This window comes from Schistocerca cancellata, chromosome 7 (assembly GCF_023864275.1).
Source record: "Schistocerca cancellata isolate TAMUIC-IGC-003103 chromosome 7, iqSchCanc2.1, whole genome shotgun sequence".
NCBI lineage: Eukaryota > Metazoa > Arthropoda > Insecta > Orthoptera > Acrididae > Schistocerca > Schistocerca cancellata.
This window is the reverse complement of record NC_064632.1, coordinates 48,473,230-48,498,534: the sequence shown is the minus strand read 5'-3', so window position 1 is coordinate 48,498,534 and position 25,305 is coordinate 48,473,230. Positions and strand designations below refer to the sequence as shown.

At 44.0% G+C, this 25,305-nt stretch overlaps 1 protein-coding gene across 1 annotated transcript in view; it reads left to right on the top strand.

Annotated features, from left to right (window-relative positions):
- The window catches only part of LOC126092640 (KH domain-containing, RNA-binding, signal transduction-associated protein 2-like), a 675,125-nt gene extending 650,616 nt beyond the window's left edge, over positions 1-24,509 (top strand). The window contains exon 4 of the mRNA XM_049908362.1: positions 24,015-24,509. Within this exon, the coding sequence (XP_049764319.1) occupies positions 24,015-24,509 (495 nt within the window). The remainder of the gene's footprint in view (positions 1-24,014) is intronic.
- The last annotated feature ends 796 nt before the right edge of the window (positions 24,510-25,305 follow it).

Sequence of the window (25,305 nt, the reverse complement as noted above, 5' to 3'; positions counted from 1 at the left end):
TGACAGCCGAATCAATGCCTCGTTCTCCGGCAACGTTTTAACAAATTTCTTACTTGTCATCTTCGCCTGAAGATGACAAGTAAGAAACGTACTGAAACGTTGCCTTGGAACGGCGCATTGACTCGGCTGTCAACCCTAGAAGATTTTATTATCGAGATTCGCCGAGAGAGCCTGCATTCACAGGAATAAAGATTGTATACTTATCTTTACAAAGGTTGTGAGACGTCGTGTACCTAGCAGACGTTGTGGCAGATATGTGTGGTGGATGAGCACTGAATTGACTGCATATGTGCACAAAACATTCAGTCTAATACAGTGGGAGGTATTACTCAAATTGCTACGCCCGTATTTATGCGTTTATTATTGTACAATGGTCGCTAGAGTTTCGAGTATTTAGGCCGATTTTACGATGGCCAACAAATTGTAACTGATTGTAGGTAAGTGCTTCATCAACTGTTGTATCAACTTGTACACTTCTGATTCGCCAATCTTATTCTACAGCTGTTCTTGCATGTAACAGTTCACTTATACAACCGTAGAATAGATTCACAAACTTTACCTTAGGATTCGTACTAACATTACACGGCAGCGCGTTCGCAGTTTTCTGTTCGACGACTTAAATTCATGTTCGGTCCCTTCGACTTCTTGCCCGTGTGACTAAGTGGCATGTACCTTGAAGCTTCTCCATCGTAGCTTTTACTGCTGAGTGAGGTGTTGCAAGGAGCAGATCTCAATGGAATTACATTCGAGACGCCTTTCAAGACTGGAAAAAATCTCCTGGCAAGAATCTCGCGGCCTGCGAAACTGCTCAAACTACATGAGGGATGTTAGAACCAATACAACAGAACTTTTTGCGACACCATTTTGAACAACTGTCGCAAGTTTAGCACCTTGTGGGACCTGTGCAGATAAATGGAATTTATTACTCCTCTACTGGATAGGATTATCCGTCTCCCTCTGACATCGAGTTCCATCTACATCTACATCCATACTGCGCAAGCCACCTGACGGTGTGTGGCGGAGGGTACCTTGAGTACCTCCATCGGTTCTCCCTTCTATTCCAGTCTCGTATTGTTCGTGGAAAGAATGATTGTCGGCATGCCTCTGTGTGACCTCTAATTTCTCTGATTTTATCCTCATAGTCTCTTTGCGAGATATACGTAGGAGAGAGCAATATACTACTGACGCCTCGGTGAAGGTATGTTCTCGAAACTTCAACAAAAGCCCGTACCGAGCTAATGAGCGTCTCTGCTGCAGAGTCTTTCTCTGGAGTTTATCTATCATCTCCGTAACACTTAAGCGATTACTAAATGATCCTGTAACGAAGCGCGCTGCTCTCCGTTGGATCTTCTCTATCTCTTCTATCAACCCTATCTGGTAAGGATCTCACACTGCTGAGCAGTATTCAAGCAGTGGGCAACCAAGCGTACTGTAACCTACTTCCTTTGTTTTCGGATTGCATTTCCTTAGGATTCTTCCAATGAATCTCAATCTGGCATCTGCTTTAACGACGATCAACTTTATATGATCATTCCATTTTAAATCACTCCTAATGCGTACTCCAAGCTAATTTATGGAATTAATTGCTTCCAGTGGATGACCTGCTATATTGTAGCTAAATGATATGGGATCTTTCTTTCTACGTATTCGCAGCACATTACACTTGTCTACATTGAGATTCAATTGCCATTCTCTGCACCATGCGTCAATTCGCTGCAGATCCTCCTGCATTTCAATATAATTTTCCATTGTTACAACCACTCGATATACCACAGCATCATCCGCAAAAAGCCTCAGTGAACTTCAGATGTCATCCACAAGGTCATTTATGTATATTGTGAATAGCAACTGTCCTACGACACTCCCCTGCGGCACACCTGAAATCACTCTTACTTTGTAAGACTTCTCTTCATTGCGTATGACATGCTGCGCTCTGTTAGCTAGGAACTCTTCAATCCAATCACATCCAATCACAACACGCACTGTTACTCTGCCGTCAGTAGGGGAAATTTTCTGATTTTCTGAGGGCATTTAGGAGACCGGGGGGGGGGGGGGGGGGTGGTAATTCAGTACGTCATGATCGAGGTTCGTTAGTTGGGGCTTTTAGTTTGAGCACTCCGTGGGGTTAATGTTGAACGTGGGTAGAGTTTTCGCTTATACTGTTCGACTAGATCCTTTCCGGACTAGGGTACCTTACCTCATATTGATACATTAACCCTTCTCCATTACCCCTGAAAGCTTATGACATCATAAGAGAACCATCCGGTATATCCAGATTTAGATATCTAAAGGGTCTTCTTACATCGAGAAAGGAGAATGCCGGAATGTGTTATTTTACTCATTTTTTTGGTACAGCACATGGAATGTGGCCTTCCATTCAAGTACTATTCTAGCTTGTTCATAGCCTGTGTAATGGAGTACGCGTAAACACGGGGATAAACATTAATCCTCCTTTCGTCCCTTATATATTTCAGTTGTAAACAACAGTGAGTCATCTTCCGCATTTAATGCTCTGGATCGACGACTTATGTCCAAAACTGATGTTTCATATTCCATGCTCCCATGAAACTGTTCCTCTAAAAGGACTTTGCTTATAAAGTTAATGTGCATTACTACGACCAGTTAATTAACTTTAGCGAGACAGGGTAAACTCTGATAATTTATGTCCAGCATTATTAGGCCTTATTTCATTAGATTTTTGAAACAGAAGTATATGAATAGCAGCTGAGAATAATCGTAAATGAAAATAAATTTCCGCAACAAATGAGAGTTATTGATTTTTCAAATTTTGTGTTGCTTTAGGGTCATCTGATGTAACTGAATTCTTAAATTAGATTCCAATACACATATACTTAACAAAAAATTATAGAAGTAACTACTCTTGAGAAATAGTGTACATAGATTAAAAATTTTCTCATTACTCTGTTTATTTCGTATTATGTGAACAGCCTCGATGCCTTTGTATCGCATTCAATGTGTGCAGTGTTGCTGCATAAACGATACTCATTAGTATTCCATCAATACAAGAACTGACACATTCATTTCCTGCGCGTGCGCCTTAATTACTGTGCAAATTGTACCATTCGCGCGGCGGAGTATTTCCACAGTTCACGTTACGCATTAATGTTCACAGACATACCGCAGTTTTGTAGATGGCACTCTAGTATATTGCCATTGGCAGGTATTGGATCTAAAATCAGACGAAAATACACGGTGAATAGAAGTCTTAATACTATGTGAAACAAGTGCTTCTTGTGTCCGTACTGCCTATCTAATGCCGCGGCATCGAAATGTGAGATTTTGTTGACAGTGTAAGCTCCATGTCTTAGGAGTTGCTACAACTAGACAATTTACACGGCATGCATGAGTTTTGTGTGGAGTTACAACGTTGTCCAAGTGAGTTTTATGTAACTGACTCTTACATTACGAGATGTTTATTTGTTAAAAGCAGATAATTTAAGCATCATTCATTCGTCTCTTGCAGAGTACCAGATGTACCCAAATAAATTTCATCCCCGTGACTCATTTACGTTAGGAATTAATTAGAAATATATTTCTCGTCTCAATTTCAACAACAAGCGTTGTTCCTGATACGTGCCTTCGTGGAAAGAATGCCGCGCGTGGTAGCCGAGCGGTCAGAGGCGCCTTGTCACGGTCGGTGCGTCTCCCATCGTCGGAGGTTCGAGCCCTCCCTAAGGAATGTGTGTGCGTGTGTGTGTGTGTGTGTGTGTGTTGCCCTTAGCGTAAGTTAATTTAAGTTAGATATAGTAGTGTGTAAGGTTAGGGACCTGTGATCTCGCAGTTTGGTCCCATAAGTCCTTACCACAAATTTCCGTTTCCAAAGGGAAGATATTGCTACGCTACGGACGATATACATCAACTCATATTCATCAAGTACTTGCAAGTATCCACGTCATTACTTCTCAGGCCACCTGACAGTGTGTGGTGGAGGGTACTTCTGGTACCACTAACTAATCATGGCAGCCCTGTTCCGTTCACGAATGTGCGTCGAAGGCATGTTTGTCGGTGGGCCTCGGTGTTAGCTCTAATCTCCCGAATTCTCTCGTTGTGGTCATTTCACGAGACGTATGAGGGAGGAAGTAATATTTTGTCCCGCTCTTCCTCAAAATTACCCTCTCGAAATTTCTGTAGTAAACTCTCCGTGATGCGCACGCCGCTGGAGTTTGTTAAGCATCTCTGGAACACTCTCGCTCCTGCTAAACGATCCCATGACGAAACACGCCACTCTTCCTTGGACCATCTACACGTCCTACTTGCTTAAATGTCCCAGATCAATGAACAACACTAATGTATCCACAGTTACAGTATAATGACCAAACATATTTTGCTTTTGGGAAGGATATTACCAGAATAAAAGTTATTGAGAGTAACCTTAAAAGACATAACTTACCAGTGAAGGGTATTGCATCCAAACCAATCGCACGACCAGTCTTTCGACATAGTTTGAGGTAGGCTTGTGGCTCATACTCAATTTCATTAACGAAAACTTGAAGCGATTCAAAACGTAGTTGTTCACTTGCGTAGAAGTTAACCTAAGTTGAGTGATACCATCACACGCATTAGAACAAGCTTCGAGGTAGTAAGTTAAGTTTCAAAACTCCGAGAACCTACTGTAAACATTTCTTCACATTATCCATCCCCAGTGAGTCGAGAGTTCGCAAAAATATCTTCGGGGAATGTGACGATGGTGGGGAATGCCGTGCGTAGGCTGACAAGGGAGGAGTGCGCCGATGGACAAGGTAGCAGGAGGTGAGAATGTTGTCACAAAGCATGTGTATAGTTCATGTTTCACTTATGCGAGTAGTGCAGCAATAACAGCTCAGTTATGATGATAACAAATATAAAAATGATTTTAAATACCAGTGGTTTTTATTTTTGAGAGCGTCCCCTCGTCATGTGGAACCCAGCTCGCGCTATTCGTCCACGAGACTCACAGGGCCATAGACACGGGTTCCCAGGTAGATGCAGTGTTTCTTGAGTTCCGCAAGGCGTTCGATACAGTTCCCCACAGTCGTTTAATGAACAAAGTAAGAGCATATGGACTATCAGACCAATTGTGTGATTGGATTGAGGACTTCCTAGATAACAGTACGCAGCATGTCATTCTCAATGGAGAGAAGTCTTCCGAAGTAAGAGTGAATTCAGGTGTGCCGCAGGGGAGTGTCATAGCACCGTTGCTATTCACAATACACATAAATGACCTGGTGGATGACATCAGAAGTTCACTGAGGCTTTTTGCAGATGATGCTGTGGTGTATCGACAGGTTGTAACAATGGAAAATTGTACTGGAATGCAGGAGGATCTGCAGCGAATTGACGCATGGTGCAGGGAATGGCAATTGAATCTCAATGTAGACAAGTGTAATGTGCTGAGAATACACAGAAAGATAGATCCTTTATCATTTAGCTACAAAATAGCAGGTCAGCAACTGGAAGCAGTTAATACCATAAATTATCTGGGAGTACGCATTAGGAGTGATTTAAAATGGAATGATCATATAATGTTGATCGTCGGTAAAGCAGATGCCAGACTGAGATTCATTGGAAAAATCCTAAGGAAATGCAATCCGAAAACAACGGAAGAAGGTTACAGTACGCTTGTTTGCCCATTGCTTGAATACTGCTCAGCAGTGTGGGATCCGTACCAGATAGGTTTGATAGAAGATATAGAGAAGATCCAACGGACAGCAGCGCGCTTCGTTACAGGATCATTTAGTAATCGCGAAAGCGTTACGGAGATGATAGATAAACTCCAGTGGAAGACTCTGCAGGAGAGACGCTCAGTAGCTCGGTACGGGCTTTTGTCAAAGTTTCGAGAACATACCTTCACCGAAGAGTCAAGCAGTATATTGCTCCCTCCTACGTATATCTCGCGAAGAGACCATGAGGATAAAATCAGGGAGATTAGAGCCCACACAGAGGCATACCGACAATCCTTCTTTCCACGAACAATACGAGACTGGAATAGAAGGGAGAACCGATAGAGGTACTCAAGGTACCCTCCGAAACACACCGTCAGGTGGCTTGCGGAGTACGGATGTAGATGAAGATGTAGACCACTTCGTAGCCAACGACGCATATCGATGTTTCTGATGTGACGCAAAAACCTACAAGTAAGTGCGTTTGGACCTAAGTTGGATCGTTGAGAGAGATTTACGTGCCTTACCTGTAGGTATCACTCCACTTACTTCAACTCCTACGCAGTTGGACACCTGCTGCAGTAAATGGTAGAAAAATGTACGATTTTGGTCGCCACTGTCAAATGAACGCATTAGTCGTTCTGTGTTCCCTTACATTACGTTCCACTGCGAATTAAAAAGAAAAAAAAATCTATCATACGTATCCCACATGGACCGTTATCACTTACATTGCCACAAGTTGACCGTCTCCAATTCTTTACAAAAGCGCAGTTGGGATTAAGCCTTAAGCTTTCAGTCCACAGCGTAAGATTTAACGCACTAGACGCCGAAACAACGTTTTTTCTTTAACATTCAGAAACAAAGTGACATTGGTCCACAACCATAACATAGAGATAGGGTGGAGGTTACCGCTGGGATATACGTCAAGTGATCAACAATGGTGGGCGTTCTCCACTGCAGACTAGGCTGGCTGTGCTGAGATAACTTAGTGGTGTAAGAATCATCTGGGACTGGAAATATTTTCACCTTCTCCGTAAATTCCCAGACGCTGGATAATCGTTCGTTTTGGCATAGTGTTGGCTGTTGCTCCAGCTAGTCTCGACGTGGGCGGCCTTGTAGGTCAGAAAGACTCTAGAAAGCACAGAGCATTCAGGAGTGGTGGGGGTTTTGTGCCATTGACTTCACGCTTAGTTCTGGTACTGACAAGGGAACATCCCCATCGCACCCCCCTCAGATTTAGTTATAAGTTGGCACAGTGGATAGGCCTTGAAAAACTGAACACAGATCAATCGAGAAAACAGGAAGAAGTTGTGTGGGACTATGAAAAAATAAACAAAATATACAAACTGAGTAGTCCATGTGTAAGATATGCAATATTAAGGACAAAGTGAGCGCAGGGGCGCCGTGGTCCTGTGGTTAGCGTGAGCAGCTGCAGAGCGCGAGATCTTTGGTTCAAATCTTCCCTCGACTGAAAATTTTACTTTCTTTATTTTCGCAAAGTTATGATATGTCCGTTCGTTCATTGAGGTCTCTGTTCACTGTAATAAGTTTAGTGTCTGTGTTTTGCGACCGCACCGCAAAACCGTGCGATTGGTTGACGAAAGGACGTGCCTCTCCAATGGGAACCGAAAACATTTGATCGCAAGGTCATAGGTCAACCGATTCCTCCACAGGAAAATACGTCTGATATATTCTATACGACACTGGTGACAGCATGTGCGTCACATGACAGGAATATGTTGTCGAACTACCTAACTAGTACAATTGGCGAATGGGTAAAAAGATTCTTCTACCTTGCCCGATTTAGGTTTTCTTGTGGATGTGGTAATCACTCCGAAAAAAGTGATGAAAACATAAGAGTTTGTCACATAAACTGAAAATTAAAAGTTAAAATTTTCACTCAAGGGAAGACTTGAACCGAGGACCTCTCGTTTTGCGGCTTGTCGCGTTAACCACAGGACCACGGCGCTGCTGAGCTCAGATTGTCCATTTTGCTTATTTTTTCATAGTTCCACACAACTTCTTCCTGTTTTCTCGATCGATCTGTGTTCAGTTTTTCAAGGCCTATCCACTGTGCCAACTTATAACTAAATCAGAGGGGGCTGCGATGGTGAGGTTCCCTTGTGAGTATCACCAGCGACCTGCGAGGTGAGCAGCGTCTGCCGTCGATGTTTCACGAAGTCCTTGGTATCCGCACCAAGTTAGCGGCCAAATATTCAGGCCCGGGTTCTTCGGCTGGCACTCAAGTGGATTCCAAGGAAGTTGGTCGCTGCTGCCTCCTTCAATGCCGCATTTCGCCTGGGACGCCATCTGTGATAATGACTACCTACATGTGTCTATAAATGCTCTGGGTGTTTTGCTGTGGAAGCTATTTAAGGTTTACCACAGCTGTATTTTCTCTCTAACAGTATGATCAGCCAAACAGCAGCTTCGGGGAACCGTTGCTCGCTGAAATACACCATTGTGTCTCATTTAGACTAAAAAAGAAAAAAAAATCGAATTTTTCAGGTTTTGATTGAAATCATTGCAGGTGACTGCTCTATCTATAACTTTTATATCAGTGCTTTGGCCATCAGTAATAATGTGGTGCCATCGTTCGTGTGACTTAACGAAAGTTTGGTATTGCGACCTCGATTATAACCCACGTGCTTCCCGAAATGTGTCCCGTGCTATACTTACATTGATGAGTCAAAACAGTGACCACCTGCTTAATAGCTTGTGTAACCGCCTTTGGAATGGAATACATCACTGATTCTGCATATCAGAAATCCGACAGTTTGTTGGTAGGTTTGTGGAGGTATGTGTGATTAGATGTGTAGCACGTGTCACGTAATTCACGTAAATAAGGGCACGCTGATCTGCGTACGTGGTGATGGAACCCGATAGCGACGCAGATGGGTTAAGTGGGCGTTATATCTGGCGAAGTTATCAACCCGAGTTCACTGTAATACTACTCAAACCACCGTAGCGCAATTCTGGCTCCGAGACATTGACAGATACTCTGCTGAAAGATGACATCGCCATTGGGAAAGGCACGAGCCTGAAGGAATGAAGGGTTTTCGCAGATGTCAGCGTGTCTTCGATCACTAACACAGGGCCATCGAAGTACAGGACATTGTCTCCCATAGCATAATACTGGTTCCACCTGCCAGCGTCCGCGGCGCGCTGCACGTTTCGAGCCACCGTCCACGTCGATGACGACGTTTGTCTAGACGACGATCGAAATACTGCAGCAAACAAGTGAATTGCCCGAAGAGTCGCGACGTCTCCACTGAACTACGGCCGAATCCCGATGGTCACTTGTTCACTGCAATCGTAATTAACGATGTAGTTGGGTCAACGTGTGATCACGTAGGGGTTGTCTGCTGCCCAGCTCCCTGTTCAATCATCAGCATCAGTTATCTGCTATATTAGCAGGTCCTTTGCCTCTCCATTTTCTGCGATCCATTGCTTCCTTCTTAAGGCTGCTGTACGTTGTACCGTCCATCATGTCATCCGGTATCTGGAATCTCTTCCTTTCTCGCTTCCTTTTCCCTTCTACATAACCTTCTAAAACTGTTTTTATCAGTCCGTCATTCTTTCTTAATATATGCCCAATCCAATTTCTTTTTCTTCTCTTTATTACATCTAGTAACTGGCTTTTCTCTCCCACTCTTCTCAGTACCTCTTCAGTTTTTACTCTGTCCTTCCAACTTATTCTTTACATCTTCCGCCAGGTCCAGATCACAAAAGCCTCCAGCCTTTCTCTGTCTTTTTTCCTCATAGTCCATGTTTCAGCGCCATATAGAAGAACACTCCATACAAGACATTTTATGAGTCTCTTTCTGAGTTCTCTGTCCAGACCGCTGCAGAAGATTCTCCTTTTCTTATAAAACGCCTCTTTTGCCATTGCTATCCTTGTTTTAATTTCTGTGGTGCACTTCCAGTCGGTGTGTATCCTGCTTCCAAGATACTTAAAATTTTGCACCTGTTCTAGTGTTTCTCCGTTCACCACAATTTTTATTTCCTTATTTCCTCCTATTGCCAATACTTATGTTTTATTTGTGTTAATTTTCATTCCATATTTTTTTCCGTTAGTTGCAATGGTGTCCACCAAATCCTGTAATTCTCTTTCCCCTGTGGCTAGAAGGACCATGTCATCAGCAAATCTCAAGCACCCTACTCTTCTTCCTCCAATTTCTACTCCTTTGTCATCTAATGAGCATTGGTCAATCATATTTTCCAAGTACAGGTTGAAAAGAGTAGGTGATAAAAAGCATCCTTGTCTTACTCCTTTCCCTAGTCTGATCCAGTTTGTACTTTCTCCTCTCACTTTAACTGAAACTTTTTGATTGAGGTATAATGAGTTTATAAGTCTTCTGGTTTTCCAGTCCACTCTCTTTTCCCTCATAATATTCGCCAGGTCCCCTTGTTCAATACTGTACGATAAATGGTGTGCTTCGAAACAATTGTGTGTGCACCAACATTGTGCTTCTTTGGCAGCGATGGCACAGACCATCATCTATCCTACTTTAAAGAGCAGAAAAGCCTTCGAACCGCACATTCTACGAAGAGTTGTGGACGTTCAGTCATTTAGTCCTAGTGCTGGGTTCACTGTCCTTCTACCTCTTCCCACGAGTGTAGCACGTGAATATTCGGCCAGTTTCGCCGTTTTCGCGATACTCGTGTGCGTAATAAGTATCAGCTCCTTCTCAGAGTTGTTTATGTCGATGGACATTCTTTTTTTTTACCATGTCACGTGCCCGCAACTCTACCAGGCGGTATCCAACGTCGCGGTGAGCAGTAGTCGTAATGTCTTAGCTTATCAGTGGATATGCTCTGGCCAGCTGCTGCTAGGGAATATACCGGCGTCTACTATCGTGAGAAGAGTCTCGGACGGCTTACGGCCTGACTTTGAGAATAGGTTTGGCAGATAAGAACTGTGTTCTACATCTACATCTACATCTACATCCATACTCCGCAAGCCACCTGACGGTGTGTGGCGGAGGGTACCTTCAGTACCTCTATCGGTTCTCCCTTCTATTCCAGTCTCGTATTGTTCGTGGAAAGAAGGATTGTCGGTATGCCTCTGTGTGGGCTCTAATCTCTCTGATTTTATCCTCATGGTCTCTTCGCGAGATATACGTAGGAGGGAGCAATATACTACTTGACTCTTCGGTGAAGGTATGTTCTCGAAACTTTGACAAAAGCCCGTACCGAGCTACTGAGCGTCTCTCCTGCAGAGTCTTCCACTGGAGTTTATCTATCATCTCCGTAACGCTTTCGCGATTACTAAATGATCCTGTAACGAAGCGCGCTGCTCTCCGTTGGATCTTCTCTATGTCTTGTATCAACCCTATCTGGTACGGATCCCACACTGCTGAGCAGTATTCAAGCAGTGGGCGAACAAGCGTACTGTAACCTACTTCCTTTGTTTTCGGATTGCATTTCCTTAGGATTCTTCCAATGAACCTCAGTCTGGCATCTGCTTTACCGACAATCAACATTATATGATCATTCCATTTTAAATCACTCCTAATGCGTACTCCCAGATAATTTATGGTATTAACTGCTTCCAGTTGCTGACCTGCTATTTTGTAGCTAAATGATAAAGGATCTATCTTTCAGTGTATTCGCAGCACATTACACTTGTCTACATTGAGATTCAGTTGCCATTCCCTGCACCATGCGTCAATTCGCTGCAGATCCTCCTGCATTTCAGTACAATTTTCCATTGTTACAACCTCTCGATACACCACAGCATCATCTGCAAAAAGCCTCAGTGAACTTCCGATGTCATCCACCAGGTCATTTATGTATATTGTGAATAGCAACGGTCCTATGACACTCCCCTGCGGCACACCTGAAATTACTCTTACTTCGGAAGACTTCTCTCCATTGAGAATAACATGCTGCGTCCTGTTATCTAGGAACTCCTCAATCCAATCACACAATTGGTCTGGTAGTCCATATGCTCTTACTTTGTTCAATAAACGACTGTGGGGAACTGTATCGAACGCCTTGCGGAAGTCAAGAAACACGGCATCTACCTGTGAACCCGTGTCTATGGCCCTCTGAGTCTCGTGGACGAATAGCGCGAGCTGGGTTTCACATGACCGTCTTTTTCGAAACCCATGCTGATTCCTACAGAGTAGATTTCTAGTCTCCAGAAAAGTCATTATACTCGAACACAATACGTGTTCCAAAATTCTACAACTGATCGACGTTAGAGATATAGGTCTATAGTTCTGCACATCTGTTCGACGTCCCTTCTTGAAAACGGGGATGACCTGTGCCCTTTTCCAATCCTTTGGAACGCTACGCTGTTCTAGAGACGGACTGCAACCTATCGTAAATTTTTGCAGAATTTTGTGGCTGTTTGGAGACGGGGTGGCATTTTTTCCCCATTCTCGTTCCACATCTAATATACGACTTGTCGATAAACACATTTGAATAAATCGCTGACTGGCAGCCAGAAGATGCTCTGGCCACCGTCTGCAACTGTATCATATTACAGCGTGCACTGAGCGCCGCCGTACCCGAAATCACTATCGTACGCCTGCGCAGTGGCGACTGAGTAGGCGGTAGCCGGTTCGATTCCAGTTGGTGCGAGAAATTTCCAGTATCGGCGTTTACCAGCAACGAGAAAATAGTTCGGACGTAAAATTTATATTCACCAGACTTAGCATTAGTTCCCTGGATGAAATTTTATATCACTCCGCACCCTTGTGGTCGTTGGGACACTTTTGATTGACGATCTGTGGGGACTATTTCGAGAGGTGTAGTGTAAGCGCCCGGGCTCCTCATTCTATCAGTACCCTGGCAACAAGAGTAAGATCATAAAATATACACTGCCGCTACATCTACCTACACTCAACAACTGTACATAGGACACAACCCTCACACACCTCATGGAAAGGCTGTTAGGCAAACCCGTATCGGTAAAGCGCTCAACCTACATTTCGGGATCTTCCAGGCAACAGTGCCCTAGCACTCTTTACTTTCCGTGTGTGAATGGGAGTCGCTGTTATATTTAATTGTGTGAGTAAAATAAAAGCATTACTATCCGTTTATGAAATCTGGAGAGACAACCAAACTGATATGTCAATCGCTGTATACTGTATTTTATAACCAAAATTACTTAGATACAGTGAGTGTCACTGCAGACTTCCCTTGGAACGTATTTAACTCGGGAGACATAAATAAGTATTCGGTTTATGGTCAGTGAGTGGGTGGAACTTAGCACCATACTTAAACAAACGAATTTTCTTAGCTCCATAGTCATTGCTAACGCCTCTGTGTTAATTGGCGAATAATTCGTTTTCACCACCTTTCATATTTTGGGAGTTCAGAATATGGCTCAGTCACATCGCAGTTCTTCCGAGGTACATTTGTGCTAAAGCAGTTTCCAAAAGTCTGTGTAGATCAAATAATTATCTGGTGTATAATGCCCGTCAGTCCAAAAAGTTTCGTTACTGAATTAATAAAAAAATTGATTAAATGTTGTAGTTTGAATGCTTCAGGTGTTGTACATAATCTCCCTCCTTTTGAGTAAGAAGCACAGAACGTTCGTATACCCATTATACACTGAAAAATCGTTCTTTCGGATGTTGTTTAACTTACACCTCACTTTAACTTCAATGTCGATTACGTCATCAAATGGCTGACCCTTCATGTGAATTTCTGCACTTTGTCGTCCTGATAAAACCAAATTTCCCGGTAAAGAACTGTCCGCGGTTTGCATTTCAGACAAGATGCTGCTCGTGTCCATGAGTCATTGTTTTTGTTCGGGAGTCAAGGTGTGCGGAACAAATTTTGTGCACACTTTTCCCTGCTTTAAGGCGTTCAGGAGAAAGTCTTAAACACTTGATTTAGAGATGTCGCTGCTTTGTGATCTGGGACACAATAACATTGACACACTACGGCCGCATGTCCACTACTTACCAACTGCCTGCTCACTAGTCTAACGCACATCAGTTGTTTACAGTTGTCAGTTCAAGCTACCATAGTTACTGCGCTGACGACGCTTATACGCCGGGAATGAAATGAAACTCGGAAAGTTTGGACACCGCTATATTTTCGTGAATGCTGCTTATCTTAAACCAGCATATATGGACTGGAGAGATGTGTCGCATTTATGGGACTGCTACTTCTTTCTTCCACAGCCGGTTAACTGGTATGAAAGTTTTTCTGTGTTAGTTCAAAGATGAGAAAAATTTCCTACAGTAGTTGGCTTTAAGTAAAAATTATTGTACTTTCCGAAGTTTTCTCGCAGCAAGTAATTTTTCAGAACTCGCGTTCCTTTGTGCGCTTTAACCCTTCGCTACGTAACACACGTCATCAATATTTTACACGACCTTTAGAAAGTCTCGTTTGAGTTTTCAATTACTTTGCAACATAAGGGAAAGTTTTTCTAGGTCCTATACACGACGTTCTCTTGACGTCTCTGTGACGATAGTGTCGCCAATGTAGTTAACCTACTGGAGATACAGTTAGTCTACTGTTACACGTAATTCTGAAACGTAACTGGGGCATTGTCAACTCCCAGAGAAAGGCTAGTATGTTGCTAAACTCGGAGGGCATATAGATTTGCACAAACGTTTGAGTTTATACCTAACAGACGCTTTAAGAGTGCTACCTGTAATCCAGTATCGGCAGGTGTTGGCTCCATGACCTACTCTTACAGTCGCTACGTAGAGGAAGGTTTCCGGCAGGCTTTAGCATTCGTATTAGCAGTGTAGCACACAGGCCGGTTGTAATTGGTATAATTACGTTTCGTTCCTGTATTCTCTCAATCCCAGCCTTGAGCCTCCAGAGAGAGTGAAGGTGATACTATGGCCGTGAAAACTCTAGAAGAACCTAATTTCTTCGGTATTATATGTGCTTTGGAGTTTAAGGTAGAAGAATCATTGCACAATTCTTCTAGTGCAGTATATTAAACAGCGTCTGACAGTAGTTTCCTATGTATCATTAACTCGAAAACCAAACGCATAAAATGCATGTATTTGCAGAAATTTGCTCCCTTGCGGAAGTAACTGCCATTTCAGACATTTTTCACATACTGAGTATATAATTCTCATCTGGAATGAAAATGAAACATTAGTAATTAATCAGATACTTAATATTGAAAAAGAAAAGTTTGAACTTACTGACATTTATGTCATCAGGAAAATAAAATTTAAGCACGCATAATATCAAACTTTATGAGCAGTTTGGCATCTCATAAGAAAAGTCTTCCTCAAGGCCGCTTTTAACCATGTATCTGAAATGTGAAGCATGGTGTGTTAGAGAATCGCATAATCTGTTCCAACAGGATCAAATGCCATTGTAGTGCGATTGCCGTTTCGTGGAGTTGGTGGAAAAAATTGTAAATTTGTGGTAAGGCCTCATGGGACCAAACTCTTTAGGTCATCGGTTCCTAAGCTTACACACTACTTAATGTAACTTAAACTAACTTATGCTATAGGCAACACACACACACGCATGCCCGAGGGAGGACTCGAACCTCAGACGGAGGGAGTCGCGCGGACCGTGACAAGACGCCTGAGACCGCACGGCTATCCCGCGCAGCAGTGCAGTTGGTATTTAAAACTCTCCTCATGTGTACCAAGATCTTCGCAGCGCTGCCTCTGTGACGTCCCATTTTGAAATACGTACCAAGGCACTGAATTTTTTTTTTCAGGTGCTTGTTGATCTTCAACTGTCCAGAAAATCAGTGTTTTATTTTGTTTTGTTTCCACGCACAGGAACGGTCAGAGTATAGTTATTATGACTCCAGTGTATGAAGCAGTGCTAGGACCAGCAACTTGAAATCGCTGCCGGCCTGGGTGGCCGAGCGGTTCTAGGCGCTTCAGTCTGGAACCGCGCGGCCGCTACGGTCGCAAGTTCGAATCCTGTCTCGGGCATGCATGTGTGTGATGTCCTTAGGTTAGTTAGGTTTAAGTAGTTCTAAGTCCTAGGGGACTGATGACCTCAGATGTTAAGTATCATAGCGCTCAGAGGTATTTGAACCATTTTTTTGAAATCGCTGATTACACAATGACGTCTGGTCTGGTAAATGTTTACATCGTCATGAACTGTACATGGCAATTTTTATGTGTTTCTTATAGCTAATTTTATCCAACTGTGTAGTCTATCGGCAATATAAGAAATTACTCATAATGAACGATTACATTATTTCGATTTATAATCCATGAATGATCCGTGCCAGTATTATTCTTTGTAACTGTTTGTATAGTCCAGTATTTCCTATCTCGATTTCTGTGTCAATTGACCGTCATCTAATATAATGATTGTTACACCCACTTCGATGCAACACACTCTTTATTACACATAAAATATGAATATATTCTTATCAGGTAATAGTTCAGAACTCCAGTCTGCGCCAGATTGTCGATAATTCTATAGCGCATCAAGAGAATCACCTAGATAGTCCAGGATCCAGCAAATCCATCAATAATGCGTAGAACAGCAATCCAAATGTAGTCCGTATCAAATTCAATAAGGAGGTATGACACGAAAGCAAGATTTAAGCGGGGCAGGGACTTAAGCACAGCACGTTTCGAACTGTGTTGCAGCCGGCCGCTGGCCGAGTTCTATCTGTGGCTTGTAAGCGGCTGTGCCCACGTGACAGTCGTCTTATCGACCGTTGGAGGAGTCGTTGATAGTGGACTCTGCAGGCTATCGATCTCGCCGATAGATGACAAAGGTAGAGGAGGGATGAAACAGTTTCTTGTGTACAGGCCGCCCTAATATTTGCCATGTGAATTTGTTACACTGTAGCTGATCAAAAGTTACGAATATTCAGGAAATTCTGGTGACATACTGTCCCTAAGTTGCACCAATAGCACCCATATGAAATAAGAGTATTATCCGCTGCAAATACCGGTAAAGAATTAGCTGAAGCAATTTGTAACGTAGTCATTGAATTCCAGCTCCAGTTACTGAAGAGGTTTCGTTTTTAGCGCGAAGATCAAAAGCGCGACCTGCACTCTAGCGGCAGTAAGTTACCTGGGACAGTTAACGAGCTGACAGGTGAGCGCAACTGCAATGTAATAGGCGCGACACGAAGCGCCGCTACGTAAATATGAAAGTTGGCACTGTACGATCTGTTGTCATAGCAACTCTAAACCGGCGTTAGTTTATTGCAGCGGCGGCGCAGAAAGTGTCCAACGGTTAATTCGGCGTGACACCACGTTTTGCACTGGCGCCGCGCCGACCACGAGCGTAAATTTTTCACGGCTGGGCGAAGCGTAAACAGAACAATAGCAGCAGCAGTAACATGAGAGGGGGGAAAAAAGGACGACTAACGCAGCGGCTAATAACACGGCGCAGAATGCGAGCACGTATAACGAGCAGCACGCACCAAGTGGCAACTTACAGGTGCTGAAAATGATGTAGGAGCGCTCTCACCACGCCCGTTGAGATGGCCGTGTTAATGGCGAGAAGGGTGGATAGCCACCATTACGTACCGTGTTGTCCGTAAGCCCCAGGGCGGGCAAAGAGAATCTGCTGCGTTAATGAGTGGATTTAGAATATCATCCCAAAATTATTCTACGGCCTCTCAACGGAACAACATGACTTACCACCGAATTTTTTGCGTTGCTTCAAGTAAACGTATTTTTAAAAGTAATGACAGAAATACAGGGTGATTCAAAAAGAATACCACGACTTTAGGAACTTAAAACTCTGCAACGACAAAAGGCAGAGCTAAGCACTATCTGTCGGCGAATTAAGGGAGCTATAAAGTTTCACTTAGTTGTACATTTGTTTGCTTGAGGCGCTGTTGACTAGGCGTCAGCGTCAGTTGATGCTAAGATGGCGACTGGATGGTAACTGGACTACAGTATCTGGAGATGTTAGAGAATTGGCTGTTCCCTCAGCTCGAACAAGAAGCACAACAATTCATATTTCAGCAGGATGGAGGGCCACCACATTGGCACTTATCTGTCCGTAACTACCTGAACGTCAACTACCCGAGGCGATGGATCGGCCGCCAGGCAGCCCGTGACAGAGCACTTCATCACTGGCCTCCAAGAAGCCCTGATCTTACCCCCTGCGATTTTTTCTTATGGGGGTATGTTAAGGATATGGTGTTTCGGCCACCTCTCCCAGCTACCATTGATGATTTGAAACGAGAAATAACAGCAGCAGCAGCTATCCAAACTGTTACGCCTGATATGCTACAGAGAGTGTGGAACGAGTTGGAGTATCGGGTTGATATTGCTCGAGTGTCTGGAGGGGGCCATATTGAACATCTCTGAACTTGTTTCTGAGTGATAAAAACCTTTATAAATACTCTTTGTAATGATGTATAACAGAAGGTTATATTATGTTTCTTTCATTAAATACACATTTTTAAAGTTGTGGTATTCTTTTTGAATCACTCTGTATAATCTACATGTTGTCTCAAAAGCTGATTTTTTTAATTTCTTGTTTATTGATTTCTTTCCGTCAGAATTCTGACTGATTTAATTCGGATAGACAGTGTCTTCTCCCTAAAGTAGAACGTACACTCAACCTCCAGTCTCCCTCTTTTCTGGAACTTTTGCCTCCCTTTAATAACACTAATTTTTTTATTCATTTCTTAACATATAGGGTGACACTTGAACCATATGAAACAAATCGTTAATTATTAGAAACACCAAACGTCACCACAGATACTCAGGTTTAGGTTATGACATGTTCGATATCCCTGCCATCGTTGGTGATGATGTGGCACAGACGAACAGCGAAATTCTGCATGATCCGCGGAAGTGTCGGAATATCGATGCTGTCGAGGACCTTGTGAATCGCTGATTTCAGCTCAGCAACGGTTTAGAGGTTATTGCTGTACACCTTGTCTTCAATATAGCCTCGCAAAAAGAAGTCGCATGTGTCCAGATGAGGAGAATGTGGCGGCCAATCGAAGCTTATGCCAGTGACCTCTGGGTACCCCAGGGTCAGAATGCCATTGGCAAAGTTCTCCTCCAGGACATCAGACACTCTTCTGCTTCGATAGAGTCGAGCTCCGTCTCGCATGAACCACATCTTGTCGAAATCAGGGTCACTCTGAATAATGGGGATGAAATCATGTTCCAAAGCATTCACATACCGTTCGATAGTCACCATGTCGTCAAGGATTATCGCACCGATTAATCCGTGACTGGACATTGCACACCAGGACAGTCACCTAATGAGGGTCAAGAGAGTTCTCGATGGCGAAATGCGGATTCTTAGTCCCTCAAATGCACCAATTTTGCATACTGACGAACTCATCCAACTGAAAGTGGACTAAACCAAACCATACTAATTACCATCATGCCTCACGGACTACCGTGCAGTTTGAACGTCCTGACGCAAACCGTTCAAAAGTTACAAGGTTTTAATTTTGTATAGTTGATAAACTGTCACCCTTCGTCTGTGTAATGATGCCTATTCTAACAGAATTAACAAATTATTTTATCTTATCACTCCTCTCAGTCATAATTATTATTTTATTCAGTATCTTAAAGGCACTGATTTCCTCTCTTGCGTTTTTTCAATGCCCTTGAATCACTTCTACGACGTAATTTCTCATGTATATCATTTATCAGGCTAACAGTCATGTTTGATGGTACCATAATTCTCTTGGCGAGGAATGCTCTCTTTGAATGCGCTAATATGCATCTTATAACTGCCTCGGTGCATTGTTTTATCTGCAAAGTAACAGAATTGTTTCACGTTGTGTGTTACAAGACCCCAATTTTATTTTTGCTGTTTTCATTTCTGCTGCTCCTTCCACCTTCTTTTATTCATTTATTTACTAACCGAGGAACGAGGCGTTGCCCACACATTTATTTATTCCAGTTTTCTATCTGTCCATCTCCTCCACCTCTGACCCATCTCCACCTACCCTATCCCTCTTTTCATCTACTCTTCCCTCCTCTCTCTCTCAATCCCCTGCTTCTCCCTCTCTCTAAGTGCCTCTTTCTCCGCCCTCTCTGCACCCATGCCCTCCCTCTTTATCACCTTCCCTCCTTCCTCTCTCTATCCATTCCCCATCATCCTTGTTCTGTCCATCGCCTCGACCCACCGTCCCACTGTTCATCTCCACCACGCCTTCCCTTTTCCACCTCCTCCAACTCCTGTCTCTGACCATCTCCTCCTACCTCAGTCACTTCCCTTTATTTCCTCCCACCTCCCTCTTCCAATCTGCTCCTCTCCTCTCTGTCAATCTGCTCCTTCCCCTCTATCCATCCCCTCCTCCCCTCTATTCCATCTCCTTGTCCCTCTCTTTGGAAATCTCCTCCTTCTCCACTCTGTGTCCATCTTCTCCTCCATTTTCCATGTTCATCTCTTTCCCTTCACTTGTTGCGTCCAACTCCACCTCCTGATCTTAACTTCCCCTGTTCATTTTTTCCTCCCTCTCTGTTTGTTCATCTCTCTACCTGTCTCTACCTCCCCCTGCCTCAGTCCATCACCAACGCTTTCCTTTCTGTTTCAGTTTCCTTCTCCTCCCATTCATGCCTCTCTCTTCTTTCCCCTTTCGCCTTCTGTCAATCTTCTCATCCTCCCTTCTCTCACCGCATTATCACACTCAACTGAAATAGGAGGCTGGTGGTGTAGGGGTAAGATTCTAACGAATATATGTACCAAATTTGACTGAAATCATTCCAGGGGTTTAGGACGATCATTTTACCCATTGCTTTGCTCTCATAAGCGCATGTCAATGATACTTCAAACGTACGTAACGTAGTTCACCAGTATTTGTACACATGTTTCACTTGTAAGTCTAGCGAATTTCGCTCTTTGGTTTCATTTTCACGCAACTTAATATTTGTTGAAATGGCTCTAAGCATTATGGGACTTAACATCTGAAATCATCAGTCCCCTAGACTTAGAACTACTTAAACCTAACTAACCTAAGGACATCACACACATCCATGCCCAAGGCAGGATTCTAACCTGCGACATTAGCGGCAGCGCGGTTCCGGACTTATGCGCCTAGAACCGCTCGGCCACAGTGGCCGGCTTCAATATTTGTGATGCTCGTACCTACTGAACTATGTAACGTACAATGACGTACTTTTGGAGATTCATCCATTGATATAGCTGCGTACTGTTTGCGAAATGTGTTGAGAATAGAATTGGTAGTCAAGAAATAATAAGTTATAACATCATGCAGTTTTACTGCATAGACAGCATAAATGTAGTATCCGACAAGTGTTTTTCCTTTCATCATTTTGTGGGGATCGTCAGCGAGAAAAAGTTTCGTAAAGGTTTGAGGTTATGTGTTAAATTCGCTGCAAGTCTTTAAATGCACTCATTCGTGGGCTACATTGTTTTTCACCTGTACGCCTACCGCTTTGATAGGTGAGTGGTTCTTAGCCCACAGCGCTTCTTTCCAGATAGTCCAGGGCTATTTGTTGGACAGTCTTATTTGTCGCCCGACAGTCGCAGCCATGGCTGGGTGGCTGCCCCACTTGTGGATATTCTGTGCGCATATTCCATTTCCCGTTCGGAGTGTATCTTACGTGGAAGTTCAAATCTATTAGGCTTTTCTACAGCACTGATATAGTCACAGTTCACGTGGGAGGCACTATCACTCCAGCTCTCGTCCCATCTAGCATTCCTGCTGAAGTCGGAAGCTACCAGTTATTGGGCCACTCTCAGAATAGGGTTCGTAGAGCAAAGTCAAATTGTCTCTAAAACTGTGGTACCTTCGTGGATGGGAGGCAGAGGATAATTCATTACTTTCGCGTATTCCTTCAGCGAAGCTTCTTGTCTCAGCAGAGAAGGTGGGGCTACATGGCTGAGCTTTGTTAGCCAATATAGTGGGATAATCTTTATACACACAGCTGTAATCCTCATAGCAGGGTTGATGTGGGTGCCCAATTACTTGACAAGCTCGCTGGTAAACCACACTGGTGCGCAGTACTCACTTTAAGAGAAGATTACAGAGGTTCGTAATGTTTCCGCTGATGCTCCCCAGCTAGTGCTGCAGAAACTCGGAGTAAGACTGTTGCCCAAACTCATATTATGGTTTCCTTTTGAACATGTCTTTTAGGGATATCATTTGCAGAAAATCTCGTTTGCATATCCAGGAATGTTCATGAGATATGGGAGCTGTTATGACAACATGATTGACTATGCGCAAGGAAGTGAATGGGCGCGTCCGCACGACCGTCTTTCGGATATAAAACCGAATAAATCTAGAATGAAATGAGATATACTCCTGCTCTCAATTCTAAAAAAATAAATATATTTTAAATAAAAGTTCATATCTTACCTACAGTTGATTCACGTAAATATATGAGCTAAAATCAACAATATGTAGAGTTTAGGTAATTCGCTTTTACCTCTGGAAAATCTTCAAAATTTCTTTAGGTGTTCTACTTAATGTGATGCAGCACAGTAATTGTAGTTTATAACGAAATGAAATAATAGATTGTAACATGTACAAAAAAACTCTCATCCTATAGTTTCTGAAAAATCGGATATCAAGTATTTCGTATCGACCAGAACGCTGTCTTTCAGCACAGATGATGTTTTACTTAATTCATGCAACGCAGTAAGTATGATGATTAACGAAAAATAATTAAGTTCTTCATCAAGTGGAGGTATCAGAGTGTAAGATGTACAATAAATAAAACTTTTTCAGTTCATAGTTTTAGAAAAATCGTATGCCCAGTATTTCATATTGGCCAAAATGTTGTCTCTCGGTGTCAGCACAAGCACCAGGATTTGGCGAGCAGTATAGCCATAACAAAAGCAACCTCAGAACGGAGTGCAGCGAGTTCGTCGGTAGCTGTGAAAATGTTAAAAGCGTAATATATTGCAGAAGTAAAGGAGTATTTTCCCTTCATCAGTCTCCTAAATTATTACAGTTTCATTTCACTTACTTCGATTTACCATTCAATGCTCTCACATACTGCATCTGTTTCTTCATCTTTTGTTAGTGACGATTAGCCATTAAAATTGCTACACCAAGAAGAAATGCAGATGATAAATGGGTATTCATTGGACAAATATATTATACTAGAACTGACATGTGATTACATTCTCACGCAATTTGGGTGCATAGATCCTGAGAAATAAGTACCCAGAACAACCGCCTCTGGCCGTAATAATGGCCTTGATACGCCTAGGCATTGAGTCAAACAGAGTTTGGATGGCGTGTACAGGAACAGCTGCCCATGGAACTTCAACAGGATACCACAGTAGTGACTGGCGTATTGTGACAAGCCAGTTTCTCGGCCACCATTGACCCGACGTTTTCAATTGGTGAGAGGCCTCGAGAATCTGCTGGCCAGGGCAGAAGTCGAACATTTTCTGTATCCAGAAAGGCCCGTACCGGACCTGCAACATGCGGTCGTGCATTATCCTGCTGAAATGTAGGGTTTCGTAGGGATCGAATGAAGGGTAGAGCCACGGGTCGTAACACATTTGAAATGTAACGTCCACTGTTCAAATTGCCCTCAATACGGACAAGAGGTGACCGAGAGGTGTAACCAATGGCACCCCATACCATCACGCCGGGTAATACGCCAGTATGGCGATGACGAATACATGCTTCCAAAGTGCGTTCACCGCGATGTCGCCAAACACGGATGCGACCATTATGATGCTGTAAACAGAACCTGGATTCACCCGAAAAACTGACGTTTTGCCATTGGTGCACCCAGGTTCGTCTTTGAGTAGACCATCGCAGGCGCTCCTGTCTGTGATGCACCGTCAACGGTAACCGCAGCCATGGTCTCCGAGCTGATACTCCATGCGGCTGCAAACGTCGTCGAACTGTTCGTATAGATGGTTGTTGTCTTGCAAACGTCCCCATGTGTTGACTCAGGGATCGAGACGTCGCTGCACGATCCGTTACAGTCATGCGGATAAGATGCCTGTCATCTCGACTGCTACTGATACGAGGCCATTGGGATCCAGCACGGCGTTCCGTATTACCATCTTGAACCCATCGATTCCATAGTCTGCTAAAAGTCATTGGATCTCAACCAACGCAAGCTGCAATGTCGCGATACGATAAACCGCAATCGCGATGGGCCACAATCCGAACTTTATCAAAGTCAGAAACGTGATGGTACGCATTTCTCCTCCATACACGAGGCAACGCCGGTCAACTGCTGTTTGTGTATGAGAAATCGGTTGGAAACTTTTCTCATGTGAGCACGTTGTAGGCGTCGCCACCGGCGGCAACCTTGTGTGAATGCTCTGAAAGGCTAATCAGTTGCATATCACAGCATCTTCTTCCGGTCGGATAAATTTCGTGTCTATAGCACGTCATCTTCGTGGTGTAGCATATTTAATGGTCAGTAGTGTATATAAAATTAAAGTCGTCCCCGTGTGCGGTCGCCTTGTCTGTAGCACTGTTGTAAAGGGAATGTCGGTGCCGTGTTGCAGGACTACAACGACGAGATCAGGCAGGAGCAGATGTGGGAGATGCAGATCCTGAACACGGCGATGCAGCGGCGGCCGCTGCTGGCGGCGGCGAGCCCGGCATCTTCCGAGTCGCCGCCCGGCAGCCTGTCGCCCGGCAGCCCGCCCCCCGCGGCGGCGGCGCAGCCCGGGGGCCGTCACGTCGCCTCCCCGCCGCCCCCGCAGCAGCAGCCGGCGCCGCAGCAGCAGCCGCCGCCCCCGCAGCAGCAGCCGCCGCAGCAGGTGTCTGCGCAGGCGCCGCTGCTGCACCCCGCGCTGCGCGGCCTCGAGCCCGCAGCCGCGGGCGTCGCGACGGGGGCGGCGGGCGTCGTGGCGGTGGCCGGCGGCGCGCAGGCGGCCGCGTCAGCCGCGGCGGCGGCGGCGGCGGCGGTAGTCGCCCAGCAACAGCAGCAGCAGCAGGCCGCCGCCGCCACAGCAGGTAGGCGCGCGCCCCAAACCTCCGTCACGAGTTGTAACTAAGCCGGCACACTGATAGACTGCTCCACTGTGCTTCACAGTATTATCTTTCATTCTGGTTACTGCCATACTACAAAATTTTAGATGAAAATTATTAAAGTTTACATGAATTTTTGTATTGCAGAATTAATGTTTCTCACCATGCACATAATAATTCCAAACCCAAAGAAAGCAGGTGAAGACAGATGTGAAAATTACCGAACAGTCAGTTTAATAAGTCATAGCTGCAAAATACTAACACGAATTCTTTACAGAGGAATGGAGAAACTAGTAGAAGCCGACCTCGGGGAAGATCAGTTTGGATTCCGTAGAAATACTGGAACACTTGAGGCAATACTGACCTTACGACTTATCTTAGAAGAAAAATTAAGGAAAGGCAAACTTCCGTTTCTAGCATTTGTAGACTTAGAGAAAGCATGCAAATGTTGACTGGAATACTCTCTTTCAAATTCTGAAGGTGGCTGGGGTAAAATACAGGGAGCGAAAGGCTATTTACAATTTGTACAGAAACCAGATGGCAGTTATAAGAGTCGAGGGTCATGAAAGGGAAGCAGTGGTTGGGAAGGGAGTGAGACAGGGTTGTAGCCTATCCCCGATGTTACTCAATCTGTATATTGAGCAAGCAATAAAGGAAACAAGAGAAAAGTTCGGAGTAGGTATTAAAATCCATGGAGAAGAAATAAAAACTTCGAGGTTCGCCGATGACATTGTAATTCTGTCAGAGACAGCAAAGAACTTGGAAGAGCAGTTGAATGGAATGGACAGTGTCTTGAAAGGAAGGTATATGATGAACATGAAC